We start from the raw sequence: 22,409 nt of genomic DNA on the forward strand, positions 1-22,409 counted from the left end.
CTGCCCACCTTAGCCAGCTGTTGATTAGTACAGTGGCTGAAAGTAGGAAGGAAGAGTTAGGGCCCATTCAGGTCACTCAAAAATGAGAAGAATTAATTTTACTAATTTTTACTAATAAGTTTACTAATAATTAGATGAAATACTTAGAAGGAAATAATTTTACAATTTGAAAATTGGCTTTTTGTCTTTACAGGTAAATAATAATGGTCATAGGTGAAGTAGTGGTGGCAGTAAAAGCTCATCTATTTTTTTATGAATTCTTCTATGAATTCTTGCTATGAATTCTTGCTGTTCATCAAGCACTGCTCTAAGCAGTTTGCAAACGTTCTCTTAGTCCTCACAACAGCCTTATAAGGCAAGTGTAATTTTCAGCCTTATAATGCAAGTGTGAGTAACTTGCCATCCAGAAATTAGGCCAGGACTTGATCCCAGCACTTTTGACCCCCAGGCCCGTGTGCTCAGCCCCAAGGATTGAGCCTGCTCTCTGACTCTTGAGAGGTAGTGTCACATTTCACTATAGGAGACACTACCAAAGAGTAGTGTTCATTTTTTGCTGGCAGAGTGACCTCTGTTCATTAGCTGTATGGGGAACTGGGGTGCTCTAAAATTCCCAGAACAGTACACTTGAAAGTTCTGTACTTGATTTTGATTGAGAAAGGTAGAATTGGGGGCTTCATGCTTACATGTGTCCTGCAGAGGTCTGGCCTGTTTAAATCCAGATGTGCCTCATCAAACACTCGCTTGTCTATGAATTTTAGGTCGGGAGACAGGCAGAACATAGGTAAATAAGCTTATATCAATAAATTAATTGCTTTGTTTAAATTTATTTTTTAATTACAGTTGACACATATTAGTTTCAGGTGTACAACGTAGTGATTAGACATTTATATACCTTACAAAGTGATCACACTGATAAATCTAGTACCCATCTGACAGCATATATAGTTATTTAATATTATTGACTATATTCCCTGTGCTGTAGTTTACATCCCTGTGACTTTTTTTAAATTAAATTTATTGGGGTGATAATGGTTAGTAAAATTGCATAGGTTTCAAGTGTACAATTCTATAATACATCATCTATATATCACATTGTGTGTTCACCACCCAGAGTCAGTTTTCCTTCCATCACCATATAACCTATGACTATTTTTTATAGCTGGCAATTTGTACTTCTTAATTCCTTCACATTTTTTACCCAACCACCAACCCCTCTTATCTGGCAATCACCAGTTTGTTCTCTGTGTCTATGAATTTGTTTCTGTTTTGTTTGTTTATTTTGTGTTTTCTATTCCACATACTAGAGAAAACATGGTATTTGTCTTTCTCTGTTTGACTTATTCACTTAGCATAATACCCTCTAGGTCCACCCATGTTGTCACAAATGGTAAGGTTTCATTCTTTTTTATGGCTGAGAAACAGTTCATTGTGTATATGAACCACTTCTTTTTTTATCCATTCATCTATCAATAGACACTTAGGTTGCTTCCATATCTTGGCTATTGTAAATAATGCTGCAGTGAATATAGGGGTGCATATGTGTTTTCAAATTAGTGTTTTGGATTTCTTTGGATAAATACCCAGAAGTGGAATTGCTGGGTCATAAGGTAGTTCTATTTTTAATTTTTCAAGGAACCTCCATACTGATTTCCATCATGGCTGCACCAATTTACAATCCCACCAACACTGCAGGAGGGTTTCTTTTTCTCCACATCCTCACCAGCACTTGTTTTTTGTTGCTTTATTGATGACAGCCATTCTGACAGGAGTGAGGTGGTATCACCTGTGGTTTTAATTTGCATTTCACTGATGATTAGTGACATTGAGTATCTTTTTGAATGTTTATTGGCCATGTATATGTCCTCTTTGGAGAAATGTCTATCCAGGTCCATTACCCATTTTTTAATTGGATTATTTGTCTTTTAGATGTTAAGTTGAATGAATTCCTTATATATTTTGGATATTAAATCCTTATTGGATGTATCATTGGTGAATATTCTCACATTCAGTAGGTTGTCTTGTTGTTTTGTTGATGGTTTCCTTTGCTGTGTAAAAGCTTTTTAGTTCAATGTAGTACCATTTGTTTATTGTTTCTTTTGTTTCCCTTGCCTGAGGAGACATATCCAAATATACAGAGGGTGCCAAAAAAATGTATATACATTTTAAGAAAAGACTGTATTAAAATTGTAATAATATATACCCATAACAAAAGATGAATACAAGTCATGTGTATACATCTTTTTGGCACCCCAGTATATATACATATACACAAGCACACATATATATACACATATGTATGTATATATTTTATATGTATGTATATTACTAAGAGCAATATCAGAGAGTTTGCTGCCTATTTTTTCGTCTAGGAGTTGTATAGTTTCTGGTCTTACAGTTAAGTCTTTAATCCATTTTGAGTTTATTCTTATATATGGTCCAAGAGAATGGTTTAGTTTCATTTTTCTGCATATATCTGTCCAGTTTTCCCAACACCGTTTATCAAGTAGACTGTTTTTCTACCGTTGTGTATTCTTGTGTCCTTTGTCATAGGTGTGACATATAGGTGTAAGTTTATTTCTTGGGTCTGTATTCTCTTCCATTGGTATATGTGTCTGTTTTTATGCTGTTTTGATTATTGTAGCTTTATAGTATAGTTTGATGTCAGGTAGCTTGATACCTCCAACTTTGTTCTTCTTTCTGAAGATTGCTTTGGCTATTCGAAGTCTTTTGTAGTTCCATATAAATTTTAGGATTATTTATTCTAATTCTGTGAATAATACCATTAGTATTTTAAGAGGGATTGCATTGAATCTGTAGATTGTTTTGGGTTGTATGGACATTTTAATGATGTTAATTCTTCCTATCCATGAGCACGGTATATGCTTCCATTTATTTGTATCTCCTTCAATTTCTTTCTTCAGTGTCTTATAACTTTCCGGGTACAAGTCTTTTATCTTCTTCATTGAATTTATTCCGAGGTATTTTATTCTTTTTGATGCAATTATAAATGGTATTTTTTAATTTCTCTTTTTGATAGTTTTTTATTGAAATATGAAAATGCAACCAATTTCTGAATATTAATCTTGTATCTTGCTGCTTTACTGAATTCATTTATCATTTTGAATAGTTTTTGATGGAATCTTTAGGGTTCTCAATATGTAGTTTCATGTCATCTGCAAGTAATGAGTTTTACTTCTTCCTTTCAGTTTGGATGTGTTTTATTTCTTTGTCTTGTCTGATTGCTGTGGCTAGGACTCCCAGTATTATATTGAATAAAAGTAGTGAAAGTAGACATCCTTGTCTTGTTTCTAATCTTAAGGAAAACACTTTTAGCTTTTCCCTGTTGAGTATGATGTTAGCTGTGGGTTTCTCATATGTGGCCTTTATCATGTTGAGTTATGCTCCCTCTATTTCCACTTTGCTGAGGGTTTTCGTTCCTTCTACTCACTTTAGCCTTTGTTCTTCTTTTTCTGATTCCTTTAGGTATAAGTTAGATTGTTGATTTGAGATTTTTCTTGTTTCTTGAGGTAGGCCTGTTTTGCTATGAATTTCCTTTTTAGAACTGCTTTGTCTGTTCCCATAGATTTTGGGTCATTGTTTTCATTTTCATTTGTCTCAGGGTATCTTTTGATTTCTTCCTCAATGTTCCCGATAATCCATTCATTGTTTAGTAGCATATTATTTAGCTTTCATGTGTTTGTGTGTTTTTTCAGTTTTTGTCTTGTAATTGTTTTCAACCATTGTTTTCGGAGAACATGCTTGATATTATTTCAATCTTAAATTTACATACTTGTTTTGTGGCATAACATGGTTTCTCCTGTAAAATGTTCCATGTGCACTTGAAAAGAATGCATATGTTGATACTTTGGAGTGAAATGCTCAAAAAATAGCAATGAAATCCATCTGTATCATCAATCCAGATGTATCATATAAGGCCACTGTTTTCTTGTTGGTTTTCTGTCTCGATCTATCCATTGATGTCAATGGGGTGTTAAAGTCCTCTACTATTACTGTATTTCTATCAGTCTCTCCCTTTGTATCCATCAGTATTTGCTTTATATATTTAAATGTTCCTACATTGGGTTCATAGTTGTTTATAAGAGTTATAGCCTCTTGTTGGATTGATCCCATTATCATTATGGGATACATTTCTTTGTCTCTTGTTACAGCCTTTGTTTTAAAGTCCGTTTTGTCTGATATAAACATTGCTAATCCAGCCTTTTTTTCTTTCTATGTGCATGAAATACCTTTTTCCATCTCTTTACTTTCAGAGTCTATGTGTGTCTTTCAATCTGAAGTAGGTCTCTTATAGGCAGCATACGTGCACATCTTGGTTTGTTTTAATCCGTTCAGCCAGCCTGTGTCTTTTTTTTTTGAGGGGGGAATATTTGGGAACAGTGTGTTCTTTCCAGGACCCATCAGCTCCAAGTCAAGTCGTTGTCCTTCAATCTAGTTGTGGAGGGCGCAGCTCAGCTGTAAGTCCAGTCGCTGTTTTCAATCTAGTTGTGGGGGGCACAGTTCACCATCCCATGTGTGAATTGAACCGGCAACCTTGTTGCTAAGAGCTCGCGCTCTAACCAACTGAGTCATCTGGCCACCCCCAACCTGTGTCTTTTGATTGAAGCATTTAGTCCAGTTACTTTTAAAGTAAAGTAATTATTGATAGGTATGTAGTTATTGCCATTTTATTAATTGTTTTGTAGTTCTTTTCAGTTCCTTATTATTTTGCTCTTGTGTGTTGATGACTTTCTATAGTGTTATGTTTAGATTCTTTTCTCTTTATTTCTTATATATTGGTTATAGACTTTTGGTTTGTGGTTACCATATGCTTCATATATGCCAAGCTTTATTTATAGGAGTCTGTTTTAAGTTGATGGTTGCTTAAGTTCAAACACATACAATATCTCTACAATTTTTTACTCATCCCCTCCACATTTATGTTATTATCATTATTTGCATGTGTGTTTGTGTGTGTGTGTGTGTGTGTGTATACCTTAATCTACCATTGTAATTACCCGTGATCTTCCTACTTTTGTCTTTTAACCTTTGTACTAGCTTTATAGTTGGTTGAATAAATTATTTATTTATTTATTTATTTTGAATAAATTAATTTCTTAACAAATAAAAAGTGAAAAACTTCTAGGGGATGATCTGAGGGTTCACTTCACTTTTAGTTGAGTTCTGTTGTCCTAGGTAAAGAGCTTTTGATTCTTAAAACATTTTGTTTACTCCTTAGTATAAATGCCAAGAGATGGAATCCTTATTTTTACTACCATTTATAAAAATGCAACATGTCTTGAAGTACTTTGATGGCAACATCCTAAGAGATGGTTTTGTTAAACTAGCGAAGCCATTTTTTTCGTCATGTTTTTGGTGTATCTTTTTTCCCCTTTGTTTTCATTTCTCTTTGTTCATTTTTCCATTTCTTCTCTATTTCCAGGTTCTCTTCCTTAACTAGCTGTAGTATCTTTAACTAGCCATAGTACTCAATTAAAGTACTTTTTTGTTGGTTGTATGTGTTTAGTAGAGTTGGGTATTGTCTTCTCACTTAAAATAGGAGATGAATGGAACTTTTCTTTTCCAGAAAACAGTTAAACTTTATTTATGTGTTTCTTTATAGATTAATTTTTTTCTTCTGTTTTTTGTTATGTATTGAGGACCAGTGCTTTTATGGAAATTTTTTTAACAAGGTTTGAGAACAGTTTCCTGCCTTCTATTTAGTCAGCTGGAAGATTCGAGTCACAGAATACTCTAATTCTCTAAGTGTCCTGACCAAAGACATTGATCGTAGTGTCATTTTGCTATGATATTAAGTGGAATAGGATAGCTGACAATCATCTGGGTTTTTGATTCAGAGATGGTCTTTCTGATCCTAAGCAGGATTTAGGAAATTCAGAATTATAAGTAGATGCTTAGTAAATTGCTTTAATCAACATTCCTCCCTACAAATCATGATTATTGCATTGAAAGCAATTTAGCCAGTAAGGTAATTTTCTAGTCATATAAATGTCTGGACAGAGAGAGGATAAGGCATGGAATAGATCATATAACTTGTAATTAAGTTCTTTAAAGGGAGAAAACAAAAGGAAAAATTTATATCTGCCTCCAAAGACTGTAGGATGAGTCAAATGTATAATACTGGTTGGGTTTTTCCCCCAAGCATGTCTTTGGAACATGATGCAGAGTATAATTTTTTAGTCAAGTTGGTAACTCAAAGCTTTCATAAGAATGGCTGTGTGTTCCATCTGATCTTGCCTTATTACGTCTATAGCATCTATTCAGCCCATCTGTAATAATTAGCTTTGAGTTTACATAGAGCCATTGTCATAGTATTTAGGCTATTTGACAAGTATCCTTTTAGCTTTTGAATTAGTACGTGTGGTTAAATTCCTGGTGCTTCCTTTAGCCCTAGTTATGAAAGATGAGCAAAATATGGGATAGTATTTAACAACTAATCAAATGATAATAATCTTTAGATCCAAGGCACAAATTTTTCTCAAGTTCCCATAATGTCGAAAAGTTTGCAAAAACTGCTTCTTGAAGAATGTCAGTGAGTACAGCTATTTTTACTTCAGTGTGCCTTATGTTGCCATGAACACAGACCTACAGATAAGATTCAGGAGACTGAGGATCAGAAAGGTTGGGACACGTGTCAAATGAAAAGAAAAATGTACCCACCCAAACTGGGGCTTTTATAAAAGTCCTTGTTTGGGCATCTGGTAGATCATAGCCTTTATTACAGGCCCACCATAAACATGTGCTGCATTGTGAAAAGACATTCATGATGGACATTCTTTCCTCCTACAGTCATGTATGTTAGGGCACTGTCACGACCCTCTGGAGGACCCTCTGCCTAAACCCCTGCCTCCCTGCACTGGCTGACTCCAGATCACTTCTCAGGCCTTGCTGTGATACTGTGATACTGCCCCTCAGAGACCATTCCTGACCATCCTCAAATCTATGTGATGATCCATTCTGTTATTTTCCTCCATGGCATTTAAAAATCTTTGTGTCAGTGTATTTATCCAATCATTGATTTACTGTCTGGCTCTTCCAGAAGGATTGTATCTGTTTTGTCCACTGAAGTAGACTGAAGGTCTAGCCTAGTGCCTAGGCAACACAGTAGGCTCTCAATAACTATTTGTTGAATAGATGACTAATTTACAGGAGAACCAGGCCAGAAATGTGTTAAAAATACTAAAGCATAAAACCAAAATATAAAAACAAGAGCATAGCTAATAGCAGCCAGGCCAAATTTATGCGTAAATGCCAAAATATGCTGGAGTAACTAGAACCAGATGGAATTGTGGAGAGAAGGCTTGGAGGGAATGGATGAGTTTGAAGCAGTTTTGGTACAGAACTGTGGGCAAACGGCAAAGGTGGAAGCCTATCTGGAAGCCCTGGGCATGTGCTTTTGGAGGCAGTTTGCTCTCAAGATGAGAGGCACAGGCACTGGCCCACAGACAGGGCTGTCAGGCAAGGCTGTGGCTGATAGGCAGCCTCCAAGCAGATGATCAGGAATTAGAATGTGACTTAAAATTTATCTTCATTCTTCACTTGTCTGTTTTGGTTTGTAGGATGGCCAGCCATTGGCGGGGTTGATCCAAGATCACATGGTTTCGGGTGCAAACATGACCATTCGAGGTTGCTTTTTCACCCGGGAGCAGTACATGGAACTGGTGTACCGAGGACTCACAGACAAAGTGGGGCACGTGAAGCTCTTTCCTCCTGCCATTCTGAAGCCTCGCCCACTGTGGACAGGAAAACAGGTAATTGAGAGAAAACAGCCAGTGTAAGAGGAAAACTGGCTACTCATTTAAAAGGTTTCATACCCAGCAGCGCCCACGCCAGAGCCAGAGAAATGACAAATCAAACAATAGTATGGTTTTCTCTTTGATGGGGTTCCTAGGTCTGGGTGGTTTCAAGGGAGTATCTACTAAGGGGAGGCTGCATTGTTTCTGTCCTTTGCTGCTAACTTAAACTTGGTGTCTTCATAAGCCAGATATGGTGGCTGTAGGCAGTGGTGTTGGTGGTAGTATTAGTAATATTTGTTGGGAGGGGCCAGGTGCTTTGCTGAGTGCTTTAGGTATGTTATCTGATTTCATCCTCACAACCAACCTGCAATGCAGAGACCACTATTATCACCATTTAGCAGTTGAGGATACTGAGGCTTAGCGACATTAAATTACCTGCGCGTGTCTGTAGGAGACAGCTGGGATTCAAACCCAGGATCTTCTAACTCCCAAAGCATCACAGTATACTTCCTTTTAAAGTACTGAAGTAATAGTATGTGTGGGACCAAATAATTAAATGCAATAAAATAAGTGCTTCTGCTGTTGTCTGAGTCTCCAGTAGGTAGTTGAAACCTAACTACTAGTCAGCTATGTGGTCTTGGCTCTGTGGACCTCGTTTCTTCATCTACAAAACAAAGGGTTTCAGGCTGATGATCTCTATCGTCTTTTCCAGCTCTGCAGTTCTTTATGTCTGTGATCCTCGGACTTGACTGGTTTTTAGTCGTTAAACCAACCTTGCATTCCTGGGATAATCTTTACTTGGTTGTGCAGCATTATCCTGTGTATATATTATTGAATTCAATTTGCTAAAATTTTGTTTAGAAATTTTTTTTCCTTTTTGCATTTGTGTTCTTAAGGGATATTGTTCTGCAGTTTTTTTGTAATATATTTGCCTGGTTTTGGTATCAAGGTAACATTGGCTTTATAGAAGGAGCTGGGAAGTATTTCCTCTTCTTCAATTTTTCTGTAAGAGTTTGTGTAGTACTGGTATTTTTTTCTTAAATGTATTGTAGAATTCACTGGTGAACCATCTGGACCTAGAGTTTTCTTTATAGGAATATTTTTAAACTAAAATTTATATTTCTCTAATATATATAGGGCTATTAAGGTTATTTTGTTTCTTGAATGAGCTTTAGTACTTTGCTTTTTCAAGGATTTTGTCCATTTCATGTAAGTTGTTAAATTTATAGGCATAAAGTCATTCGTAGTATTTCTTTACCATCCTTTTCTAGCTGTAGTCTGTAGGTTAGTCACCTCTCTCATTCCTGATATGGTAATTTATGTCTTCTCTCTTTTTTTCCTGATCAGTTTGTACAGAGGTTTATTGGTTTTATTGCTCTTAAAGAACCAGCTTTCATAGATTTTTTTCTGTTTTTCTGTTTTCTGTTTCATTGATTTCACTTTGATCTTTATTATTTTCTTTCTTCTGTTTACATTGGGATTGATTGCTCTTCTTTTGCTAGTTACTTAACGTTGAAGCTAATGTCATTGATTTGAGATTCCCCCCATTTTTATACAGGCATTTTATATATAAATTCCCCCCTAAGTTCTGATTAAGTAACATCCCACAAGTTATGATATGTTGTACTTTCATTTTCATTCACTTTATAGTACTTTCTAATTTACCTTTTGAGTTATTTAGAAGCCCATTATTTAGTTTCCAGATATTTAGGGATTTTCCATATATTTTTGTTATGGATTTCCAGTTTAATTCCATTGTGGTCAAAGAACATACCTTAGATGACTTGAACCCTTTTAAATTTACTGAGATTTGTTGTATTGTTTCAATTATGGTCTATCTTGGTAAATGTTCTGTGTACCCTTAAAAATAATGTATAATCTGTTGTTGGATGGGATGCTCTATAAATGTCAATTATAGGTTCAGTTGCTGGATAGTTCAAGTCTACTATATCCACTGTCCTTTATTACCTGGTGTTCATTGTCTTGAAAACCATTGTTTCGTATTCTTGTCCTCTTTTGTTGCTGTTGTTTCTGGTGGGAGAGTAAATCAGGTCATCATTGCTCCATCCTGGCCAGAAATGGAAGTCGACAAAAGAATGTATGGGGCATTTTGCAGTTTAAGATTAAAGTCTATAAATATAGATAGTTTCGTTCAAGGAGTGGTAAGCTTTTTCTGTGAAAGCCAGATAGCATATATTTTGGGTTTTGCTGACCATACAGTCTCTGTTGCAACTGCTCAGCTCTGCCATTATAACTTTGAAAGCAGCCATAGACAACACATAAATGAGTGGGCATAGCTGTGATCCTGTAGAACTTTATTTACGAAAAGAGGAGATGGACCAGATTTGGGCTACAGGCTATAGTGTACCCACCCCTGATTTAGTTGTCTATATGTATTTGTCCGCTTATGTTGTTTTTATTATTCCTATTTATATGTCTTTATAAGCCATCTCAAGTTTTCTTGGAAGTGAATGGATTATAAGTCTTAAGTAATTTAGTATCCAGAATTCATTAGAATTTTATTTTAAAATAAGCAGTGTGTTCACCATAAAACCAAATAGTGGACAAAGAATATATATCTAAAGCCATGAATATGTTCACTCCCTTCAATCTGGGAATCCAGCCTAAGGAAATAATTTGAAATGTAGAGAAAGCTACTTGAAAAAGCAGTCCATTACACCATGGTTTATAGTGGTAGAAAATCAGAAAAACCTGGATACTTAATATTGGAGCTAAGTAAATTGTGGAACATCCATTTGTTAAGATATTATATGGTTGTTAAAAAAAATAGTGGTTTTAAAATATCATGTAATAATCTGGAAAATTCTCTGACATAATGTTGAAATAAGAAATAGACCACACATTTATATGTGCAATCATAGTTGCAGTCGTGTTAAAAATATATATTGGAAGAAGTTTGGCATAAAGAAGAACAAAATGATAGAATAATTTGGTTCATGTTAGGAGGTTTTTGTTTTTTGTTTTCCATTTTATAATGTTTCTGAGCTGTTATTATTAACTTTACTGTTTATTATTAACTCTAATTAAATAAAATTAGAAAATAGGCCCAGGTTTTACTTCTGTAACAGTTGAGAATTTTCAGTGTTTCTTGAGATGTTGATATACAGGCTGTTATTTCTTTGCAAATAGGTGAAAAGGGGAAGAGTGACTACCCTGCACAAGAATTTGTTGGTGGCCTCAGTCTTGATTCTGCAGAGAAAAGCCATGTTTAGAATCAGGAGATGAGGAACTTAGCTTGGGCAGGTAATTTGTACTGCCCCAGAAATTGAAGTCTTAGGCTCTCTCTCCATGGCATTTCATATAGTATCTTGACTGCTTTTCTTTCTACTTAGAATCTGAGATCTCTCATCATTTGTTGAAAGAGCATATAAAGAAAGAGGATTTTCCTGTCCTTGCAAATCTCGAGTGTACAGCTCAATGCATGTTCACAAAATGAATACACCTTTGTAAACTATCATCTAGATCAGAAAATAGAATGTCACCAGCACTCCAGGAGACTCCTCCTGGCCCCTCTCAGTTTCTCCCCCTCCCCAAAGGTAGCCACTAACCTGACTTCTAACACTTTAAGTTTTATCTTTTCTTGAACTTCATATAAATGGAATTCTACAGAAAATCATATCTTTGTGTGAGTCACTCATTTCATCACATATAGCAGTGGTTTATTCATTTTCATTGCTGTATCATATTCCGTTATGTGAATATACCATTGTATATTTATCCATTGTGTTATTGATGGACGTTTGGATTCTTTTCAGTTGTCTTCATCTGGCTATTACAAATAGGGCTACTATGAATATTCCTGTGTATGTCTTTTGTTGAACATATGTATACATTTCAATGGGTGAATACCAAGGAATCAAATTGCTGGGTCTTAAGATCTACATTCAATTTTAATGACTAGTTTAATGAACAGTTTTCCAAAGTGCTTGTAGCAGTTTACACTTCTACCAGCAGAGCATGAGTGTTCTGGCTGCTCCTTATTCTCAGCAGAACTTGATGTTTGTTTATTTCTGTTTGTTTAATTTTAGCCAGATGGTTGTGTAGTGGCATCTTATCGTGGTTTTAACTTGTATTTTCTTAATGAAAAGTGAGATTGAGCACCTCTTCATATGCTTATTGGCCATTTGGATATCATCTTTTGTGAAGTGCTGTTCAAATCTTTTGCCTATTTTCTATTCCATGCCTTTTTTGTTTTTATTGATAGGTAAGTTTGTTATATATTCTGATGTAAGTCCATTGCCAGATACATACATGTATTGTAAATACCTTCTATTTGATGACTGTCCTTTTTACCCTTTTACCTAAAGCTGTTTTCTAATGATCAGCAGTTCTTTATTTTATGTAACATAATTCACCAGTCTTTATCTTTTATGGCTAGTCCTATAGAAGAACTATTTTCCTGCTTCAAGGTCATGAATGTATCCCGCTGTGTTTTGTCTGGTAGCTTTATTGTTTTTCCTTTCATAGGTAAAACTGTCTGGAGTTGATTTTTGTGGGTGCGTATGATGTGAGGTAGAGGTCAGAATTCCTTTTTTTCTCATGGATATCTAATTGATATAACATCATTTATTGAAAAGACCATCAGTTTTCCACTGCTGTTTAGTATTTTCTGTGTTATAAATCAGCTAGTCGTATATGTGTGGGTCTGTTCCTGACCCTGTTCGCTTTCACTGGTCTGTTTGATTCCGTTGACCAGTACCACACTGTCTTAATTATTGTAACTTTATAATAAATCTTGATTTCTGATAGTAAAAGTCTCCACCTTGTTCTTCAAGACTGTCTTGAATATTCTTCGCCATGTATATTTCCATATGAATTTTTAAGTCAGTTTGTAAATTTCCACACACAAAAAATATACCTGCTAGGATTTTTGTTGGGATTACATTGCATCTGTAGATTACTTCAGGGAGAATCAGCATATGTGTAAAATATAAACAGAGTATGTCTTTCAATTATGTAAAAGTCTTGTACATTTTTCATTAGATTTATTCCTAGGTGTTGCTATTATAGGTGGTATTGGTTATTCAATTTTCTAATTGTTTATGGTTGGTATTAGAAATGCAGTTAATTGTGTACTGTCCTTGTATTCAGCAACCTTGCAGAATTCAGGTATTAGATTTCTGTCCTTCAAATTCTTTTTAACTATGAAAGTAACACAAGTTTGTTGCTAAACAAAAATAACAGTGATATGAAAGAAAAAGGAGAAATTCCCTTTCTTCCCAACCCCACTGTCTTTGTCCACACATACTCTCAGAGAAAGTAAGTAAGAATGGGATCATATTATACCTGTTCAGGGGAACCATGAACCATGATTAAATTTGACATTCGGTTTTGAAATTGAACATCAATTTCAAACACCTCTTATATTTAAAACCACCTCTCTACCCATGGGACCATGGCCATCCTGGTACCTGAGGCTTGTGTTTTCATGACTGCCAGATACATGCACCTGAGTCTTGACTGGTCTGTAAGATGGCTTACTTTCAATGAACCTCCAGGCCTTCCTTCCAAAGGGAATTTCATTATTTCAAGCAGTCTGTATTTTTAATTTGGACCACCCTAACACATTTCACTATGACAAGAAGTTTAGTTAATTGTTTTCATGTGCTGGGTTGACAACCGTTTTTGTAATTGCTTTGTGATGTATTTAGTTCACTTAATGACTCATTAAGTAGGGCTCATTCTGTGTCTCTACATGGAGATCCACGTCATCCTTTTTAACCCCTTCTGTGTGGTATCCAATGATAGAGACGTACCACAGTTGATTTAACTGGCATTCTATTGGCAGACTTGTGGTTAAAACCAGGTAACTTAGGTTGTTACCTGGTCTGTACCTTTCTAACTAATGCTGAGCACCCACTTACATTTATACCAGTGTGCTTTCATTGATAATATATTTTAGACGAATTTCTAGAGGTGTAATTGCTGGTCAAAGTGTATGCACATTTAAAAACTTTTTAAAAAGAAATCCATTTAATATTTAAAACATTTCTTAAAGTTTAAGACAGGCTTAGTATTAAAAATTTTAATTAAGACCTTGTCTGCCAAATCATAATTTTCTGCCATTTCTTGGCAAAAATGACAACCAGTGATGCTGTTCTGAAGAGACTGGAACAGACGGGTGTAGAGACAGATCAAATTAGTGAATATTATAAGCAGCAAGTTGCCTGTAAAACAATTTTGCAGGCAACTTTGAGAGAAGAAACTTTGAGTTAAAAATGCTAAATTGAAGAAACAAGAGCTAATTCAGGCAGAAATTAAAAATGGAGTGAAGCAAATACTATTTTCATCTGGTACTCCACTGCAAACTAATCCCTGGGTTTCTAAAAATGTGATAGTCTATACCAATAATAACTGTATCTTCTGATGCCAAAGACCAGATAAAAGGAGGAGGAGGGGGAGGGAGAGGAGAAGGCAGGAGGGGGAGGCGAAGGAGGAGGGGGAGCAGCAAGGAAGGTGAAGGAGAAACTTGAAAAGAAAGGAGAGAAAAAGGAGAAAAAACAACCATCAATAGCAGGAAGTGCTGACTCTAAGCCCATAGGTGTTTCCCGACTGGCCCTCCAAATTGGTTTTGTCATCACCGCCAGAAGACATCCTGATGCAGGTTCTTTGTAGAAGAGGTAGGTGTTGGAGGAGCAGCCCCAAGAACAGTTTTGTCAGTGGCTTGGTGAACCATGTTCCTCTTGAACTGATGCAAAATCTGATGGCGATTTCATTTTGTAACCCAAAACCTGCAAAGATGAGGGGGTACTATCGCAAGCAATGCTGATGTGTGCTAGTCCACCAGAGAAAGCTGAAATCCTTGCATCTCCTGATGGGTCTGCTCTGGAGACAGAATTACTTTTGATGCTTTTTCTGGAGAGCCTGACAAGTAGCCGAATCCTAAGAAGAAGATTTTGGAGCAGATCCAGCCTGGCCTTTTACACAAATGATGAGTGTGTAGCTTCATACAAAGGAGCTCCTTTTGAGATAGTTTAGGGATAGTGCAAATTAACTTAAGAATTATTAGCTTCAAGGTCACCAGCCTTGAGATTATGACTCATGATTTGGGCTACCAAAAAAGAAATGCATCTGTGGAGGTAGAAGTATAGTTACTGTTCGAGAAAAAAAAGTCACACATAAAATTCTGGCACCGTAGCTATTTATAGCCTCCAATAAGGAGGGGCAAAACAAAAAATTTTGAAACAACCCTGCATGCCAAGTTATAAAATGTATGAGTAAAGTTTATTTATTTAAGTCCATGGAGTTCTGGTAGGCCAGGACATGGTGGTACCATAATAGAATTTTATCTTTTTTCTGAAAAAGTGAATATTAACACAGCATTGTTAACATATATTGATAACTAAACACAAATGAATTTCCAAAATTATTTTGTACTCAAGATCCAGTATTCTTTTGGGAATAAAGACTGTGACAAAGTAAGAAAAATAATTTTTTTAATTGTAATTCTCATAGATACTGCTACCTTTACATTTTAAGAGAATGTTGCAAATGGTCTTTTCTCCCTAGTATAAAGTTTATGACCAGAAAGTCCATTGTATACTTCTAGAATGTTAATGCAGAAAGAGCCCTTAAATCATCTCGTCTGACTCTCGTTTTTTTAGTTGAGATATAATTCGTATTTAATGTAATTTACCATTTTTAAAAAGTGTGTAAGTCAGTGGTTTTTTTTTTGTTTTTGGGTTTGTTTTTTTTAGTGCTATATTTACTGTGTTGTACTGTAATCACCACTAGCTAATTCCAGAACATTTCCATCACCTTTGAAAGAAACTCTGTACCTGTTAATAGTCCCAGTTCCTCCCTCCCTCATCCCCTGGCAATCACTTTCTGTCTCTGTGGATTTGCCTATTTGGGACATTTCACATAAATTTCAAGTCATTCAATATGTGGCCTTTTGTGACTCGCTTTTACTTAATATAATGTTTTCAAGATTTATTCATGTTGTAGCATGAATAGTACTTCATTTCTTTTCGTGGCTGAATAATATTCCACTATGTGAATAGACCACGTTTTATTTGTCAGTTGATAAATGCGTAATTTGGGTTGTTTTCCCTTTTTGGCTATTAAAATAAAACTGCATTGAATATTTGTGTACCAGTTTTTGTGTGAGTATATGTTTTCAGTTCTCCTGGATATATAGCTAAGAGTCTTTCCATTTAGATTTTCTTTCATTTCTTTCAACAGGTGTTACAGTTTTCAGAATACAAGTTTTAACTTCTTTGGTTAAATTTATTCCTGAGTATTTTATTCTTTTCAATGCTATCATACATAAATGCAGTTGTTTTCTTAATTTCATTTTCACTTTGTTCATTGTTGATGTGTTGATTTTTTGTTGTTATTGAGCTTGTATCCTTCAGCTTTGCTGAAGTCATATTCTAGCTCTAATAATTTTTTGTGGATACTTTAGGGTTTTCTATATATAAGACCATGTCATCTGCAAATTGTGGTAGTTTTACTTCTTCCTCTCCAATCTGGATGCCTTCTATTTCTTTTCTTGCCTAACTGCCCTGAATAGAACCTACTACATTGTTGAATAGAAGTAGTGAGAGCAGACATTCTTGTCGTGTTCCTGATCTTAGGCAGAAAGCATCCAGTCTTTGATCATTGAGTATGTTCACTGTGGGTTTTTCACAGATGCCTCCCCTTTATTCGGTTGATGACGTTTTTTCCTACTCCTATTCTGTTGAGTGTTTTTGTCATGAAAGAATGTTAGGAGTTTGTCAGATGCTTTTATAGATGAGATGACAGGTCCTATTTCCCTGTCTCAGATGGTTGGGTACATGTGGTTCTGTTACTTTTCCCGTCCTGACTGTGCCCAGCCTGGCCATCCCTGCTCCACATGTGGCACTTTGGTTGATTAAGGTGCAGCTTGTGGTCAGCATCCCGGGGAAGTCTTACCCTCCTGCCTTTACTCCCTCACCTGGCAGTGCTGGTCTTATGGGCATGACCTTCCTGGTCATGTGCTGATGAAATAACAGAGTATTGTCTGCTTTTTAAAAAGATGCTGTTGCCAGTTGTCCCCCTGCTCCTGGCACACATGCATGAAAAGGCCGTGGCTCTCATAACTGCCCTGACCTCCTTGTGCGCATATAGCATCCCTGCTTTGTGGGGCCTGGCATACAAAGAGCTGTAGATGCCAGCTGATGGCTCCCAACCCTCTTCACCCCTGGGGCCGGTTACACCGGCCTGTCTGCCCCGCTGCCTGCTATATCTTGGGAATGTATGCTTTTGGCCCCTCTGAAACTGACCCGTGGGTATCCCCAGGTTTAGACGCCCCCACTTGGGTTCTCTGTGAAGCAGCTGCTTGAGAAATTGCCTCTCCTGGCCTCCTCTTAGCCGCCGCTTGTTGAGTGGATGGCCACACTGATGGGCCAGCGGGGGCAGCGGATGGGCTTCCTGGCCCTTCAGTAACCATAATTAATGCCAGTCGCCTAAATGTATTTCTGGTGTTAGCCCTGTAACAGCTAATTGTGCGGAAGCCATTAGGTTGCCGAGCAGTCACCTAACTGTCGCCTCCTGTGACGTGTCTCACACAGACTCCATCCCATGGTACTTCCCCATTCTGGTCGCTTTAATAACCACTTCTGAAATGCCGGTCCTTCTTGTCAGTGTCACTTGGGAGACTTATTCTCTGTATCATTTATTTAGCCTCAAAGTCTAGACCAGGAATGTATTTGGAACAAGTGATCCTATTGAAAGCTAAATCAGAGCATGTCTCTCCTGTGATTAAAACCCACCAAAGAGCATTCCTCCTCACTCGGAGTAAAGCCTCTGCCTGAAATGCATGCTGATGTCTGCACGGCTCCCTTCCTCACTGCCTTCTTGGTATGAGGCCTTCTCTGCCCATCTTACTTAAAATCCTGAATACTCCCTTTCCCCGTTCTGCTCTGGTCCTCCTTCCCTGCTTCACTTTCCTTCGAAACATGGATCCCCCTCAGGCATGGAGGCTCCACTGAAGGCAGAGACTATATTTTATTCACATCTCTTCGCCCGCTGGCACATTGCAAGCACTTGATGTAGAATTGCTGAGTGAATGACTGGGGCTGGCCTGTACTCTCCAAATAAGCAATGCTCGGGCTAAGCGAGTGCGATCGTTTCCCCACAGCACATGGCTGGTCCGTGATGGAGCAGACGCTGGAGCGCCCCCTGGTCCCCGAAGCTTCCCCGCAGTCTGCTTCTCTGTCAGATGCCTCGGGCCTCCTCCGTGGAGCGCCTCCACGGGAAAGCGCTCCATTCTTAGTCTTTGCATCTTTTCCTTCCTTGGTGCCCACCAGGAAGTCAGAGCTGTACTGTGGGAGGACATCACTGACTGTATGTAATAATTGTCGCCAATTTTGATGTGGCCTGAAGACAGGGAAGCATGCTCTGAGGAGCGTTCTTCTACCTTTGCCTCAGTCCTGGGACTGACGTGGTGTCGGGCCGACTTCTCCTGGCAGAAGGCAGCGTGATGAGTCCCGCCGTCCTTATTTCTGTTCTTTACCATTTACATCTTTTTACTATGACCCCCACAGCAATTTGCTTTCTTTTCTCTTCTTCCTTTGGTCTATTCAGGAACTTAATAGTGTTTTTTCAGGTCTAGGGGATTGTGCAGTTTAACAAGAATTATCTTAGGGATGGAAAGTCCCAGCGACGTTCCTAGTGGTGTATGTTTGTTGCTACTCCTAAGCTTGCTCCTAAGTCATGTAAGTAGGACAGTAAGAACTGAAATAACTTATCCCACCAGGGTGGAACTGTTCGTTTTTCTTGCTTTACCTACAGATCATCAGAATGGAGTCGCCTGGCTTTTCAGGATGAACAGGGACAGGTGATCCTAAAAGGAAACTTCTCATCTTTTCTTCCTGATGTCCACTTTGTCTTTTTCTTTCCAGGTTGTGTCGACACTGCTCATAAACATCATCCCAGAGGAGTACATCCCGCTGAACTTATTGGGGAAGGCAAAGATCACCGGGAAAGCCTGGGTGAAGGAGACTCCTCGGCCTGTCCCCGGCTTTAACCCAGACTCCATGTGCGAGTCCCAGGTAGGGCTGCCCAGCTGTTTCAGTTGGAGTCTGCCTGTCCCGGGTTGAGACAAATTTATTTAAAAGAGAGACAAAGAAATGGAGGCACGGGCACAGAAACAGATGTTGTAGCTCATAAGAGAAGGAATTGTGCCCAAGTTGGTGTCAACTTTTGGTTTTAGAAAGGGTCAGCATTGGCTGCTAGCATTTGGCCCTCAGAATAAAACTTACAACCACCTTGGGAGGGTTTCTGCAGCAGAAGGTCTCTGGACTTGACTCTGCAAAGCTTGGAAATGCAGTGCTTGCGTTTTCCCTTGAGGTCCCTGAGTGGCTAAAGAGCAGGGAACTGCTGTGAGGGTCTGCTCCTCTCTGCTCCGTGACTTAGGAACCAGCCCTCACGGGGCCAGGCCCAGGGCAGTGCAGCCTGGGCCCAGGGCTGCTGCAAGAGAGCGAGACTGTGGCTCCACACTGAAGATTCCCAAGGCCTTGGCATGTTCTTGGTGGGGGAGTATTCCCAAGTTCCCAGCTCACACGTGCTTTCTCACCAGTTCTAACAGACATTCTGATAGGTTTGCAACTGCCACTTTTCTTTCCCTTTCTAGGTCATAGGCTGAATGCATGTTACATTTTGCAACCAGAAGTCCTTCTTTTAATTAGTTTCTGATTCATTAATCCCACTTTGTGAAACTATAAATTCAGGCCTTAAAGGACGTTAGAAAGGTTATGATGTTCTTACTTCGAGGGTACAGGGGAGGGAGTACCTAGGCCAAGGTCACGGTTATGAAGTATAGACTCTAAATGTTCTCATTTCCATTCAGAAGTCTTTGTCAAGGGTACCTGACCTCGAGTCAGCGTGGGTGGGTGAGGGGAGTAGGAGGACATAGGAACACACTAAAATGTCTGTGTGTGTGTGTGCGTGTGTGTGTGTGTGTGTGTGAGAGAGAGAGAGAGAGAAAGAGAGAGAGAGACAGACAGACAGTCCCTGGGGGAAAAAATCTTTTAATGGTCTATATGTGCTCATCTCCTTTATTTAAAAAAAAAAAAATTGCTCCCATTTATACCCTGCCTCTTTCCGTCAAGGACTTGGCGCAGGTTGCAGTGGAGGGACAGACACAGTGAGGTTACTAAAACCTTCCAGGGTGGAGGGTAGGGGTGGCTCACACAGCACGCATCAGCGCCAGCCCAGCAGTGGTGGCCTTCCCCTCTGCAGGTGATCGTCAGGGACGGGGAGCTGCTCTGCGGGGTGCTGGACAAAGCACACTACGGGAGCTCCGCCTACGGCCTGGTCCACTGCTGCTATGAGATCTACGGGGGGGAGACCAGTGGCAAGATCCTGACCTGCCTGGCCCGCCTCTTCACTGCCTACCTACAGCTCTACAGAGGCTTCACCTTGGGTAAGTGCTGGGCAAATGGCTTCGCAGTCTTGCTCCTTGGCAGTGCTTTCCACCCCTCCCCCACCACCAGTGTTTCTTCACCATCTACAGCTCACAGCAACCCCCTCTGTCTCTTTCTCGAACCCACCCTTTATAGTAGTTTTCTGTCCCTGAGTCTAAGTTTTCACACTTGCACTCACCTCCATTTTCTCCTGCAAGTGCCCGTCCAGAATTCCCTGGGCACTCTGCTCCGCAGAAGGTCTTCCCTGTTGTCAGAACCGTCCACACCTCCTAACACAGTGGGGGCATCAGTGCTGTCGGAAATGCCATGTTGGCGCAGGCCTGTCAGGACGATCCTAAGGTAGGAAGAGGAGCTACCTTGTTTCCTTCCTGGAAATGAGTGCACACTATTTTAGGAGAAAGAAAACAAGCGTGCTATTACCGTCTGTGCACTGGGTAGAACTGAGATCAGAAGATCTACTTGAGGGCTCAGGCCCTAGCTGAGCTTATTCAGGGCAGGGCATCTCTGAGAACACAGAGTGGAGTCCAGGCCCTTCTGCAGTGATCCTGTGAGGAGTAAGTGACAGGCTACACGTTGAGCATGAGCTACAGTGAGTATGGGAATTGTCTGGTTAATGATACCATTTGTGGTGGAAGTGAGACTGTGCTTTAGGGATTTGCTCAAGTACAAACATGATGGGCACCCCCAAGAGGCTGGAGTGTGTTCATTGGGGCCTGCAGTGGGGCCTGCATAATTGTATAGTATACAGAGGGTGCCAAACAAATTTATACACATTTTAAGAAAGGAAAAAAAAACTATTAGAATTGTAATATTCAATATATACCAATAACAAAAGATGAATACAAGTCACGTTTGACTTCTGCAATTACAAGAGGTGCTCAAAGTGGTCACCATCAGTGTCCAGACACTTCTGATTATGGCGAACTACTGCTTGAGCAACGTTGACCAAAGTGTCCACTTGTATACATTTTTTTGGCACCCCTGGTATGTTAATTGTGGGAAAGTCTAAATAAATACAGAGATGAAAATAATTTAAAATTATCCAGCTATCAGTTGCCAGAGATAACCATCAATATCGATTTGATGTGCATCTTTCTAGACTTTCCAGGTGCAAACACATTCAGAAAAAAATGGGATCCTATACTACATGTTTTGTAGTCTTTTCCACTCCATTTCCAAATGTATTTGTAAATGTCCTTTTGGGTGAACTAATACAAATCTATATCCTCAGGTCTGTGGCTACTTACTATTCCAGTTGTGTAGATGTACTATATTAAACCAGTTCCTATTAAAAGACTTGTAGGCTGTTTCATGGTTTTCACTCTATAGCTGGGATAAATACCCTTGACCAAATATCTGTAAAAACAAAAAGTAGAGGAAGATTCTCCACCCAGATCATGATGAGTCCCAAACTTAACAAATGAGCCATGCTCGCAGCTCTGCTTAGCACATGGTGCAAAGAGAAATTGGCCCCAGGGTGCAGAGAGCATGCTGGTGCCGCCAGGCTGAGAGAGGGCGCAGTGCCAGGCTGGGCTCGGGGCTCTGAGGGAAGGACAGGCTAGAGATGTCGCCTTCACTCCAGCCCTCGTAGCCAGCAGGGTCAGTGAAGGGACAAGGTGGCCTGGAGCTGACCCCATGGAAGGACCCACTATTGTTGTGGCTTCCTCACAGAGGGAATATTTCTTTCCCCTCCCACCCACACATGGTCTTTAGAGGCCCTCACACTCCTAGGACATTGCATTGGGAGTTGCAGATATTTTAGCCCAGCTTTTGAACAGTGCAGCCATTGTTTTCCTTCTCACTCACATCTTGACTGATGGACTTTTGATTCCAGTAGCACTCACAGGTCTAGATAGAAAGTAGTTGATTGAAGGATGAAGTGGAAAGACATCCTGCCCAAGGTGAGGAATTCCTCAACCCTGTGGAGCCAGAAGAACAGGCTTAACTGAAGTGACCCAGGCTTTCATCCTGGGGAGGAACCTGCAGTGGAGGTCCTTGTCACCCAGGCTCAAATGTGTCTATGTGTGTGACTGCAGACCCATCCTCAGTATCTGGGGTGGTCCCTGTGATAAGTGACTTCTGGGGATCAAAACCGGGATGTTCTCTCCCTCCATCTCTTCTTTTCCTAAACTCAGTTTTTCACCCCAGACCCTTTCTTCACCTCTAGCCCATTCATCCAACATGTTTATTGAGTACAGGCAACCAAGCTGGTCCCTAAGAGCATAAATTTGGGCTCGGGCCT

At 39.1% G+C, this 22,409-nt stretch overlaps 1 protein-coding gene and 1 pseudogene across 1 annotated transcript in view; both read left to right on the forward strand.

Moving 5' to 3' along the window:
• The window catches only part of POLR1A (RNA polymerase I subunit A), a 78,806-nt gene that overhangs the window by 29,810 nt on the left and 26,587 nt on the right, over window positions 1-22,409 (forward strand). Inside the window, exons 14-16 of the mRNA XM_033124368.1 lie at window positions 7,578-7,769; window positions 18,644-18,793; window positions 19,983-20,166. Coding sequence (XP_032980259.1) covers window positions 7,578-7,769; window positions 18,644-18,793; window positions 19,983-20,166 — 526 coding nt within the window. The remainder of the gene's footprint in view (window positions 1-7,577; window positions 7,770-18,643; window positions 18,794-19,982; window positions 20,167-22,409) is intronic.
• On the forward strand, window positions 13,818-14,753 carry LOC117032930 (aminoacyl tRNA synthase complex-interacting multifunctional protein 1-like; annotated as a pseudogene).

Source organism: Rhinolophus ferrumequinum, chromosome 13 (assembly GCF_004115265.2).
Source record: "Rhinolophus ferrumequinum isolate MPI-CBG mRhiFer1 chromosome 13, mRhiFer1_v1.p, whole genome shotgun sequence".
Taxonomy (NCBI): domain Eukaryota; kingdom Metazoa; phylum Chordata; class Mammalia; order Chiroptera; family Rhinolophidae; genus Rhinolophus; species Rhinolophus ferrumequinum.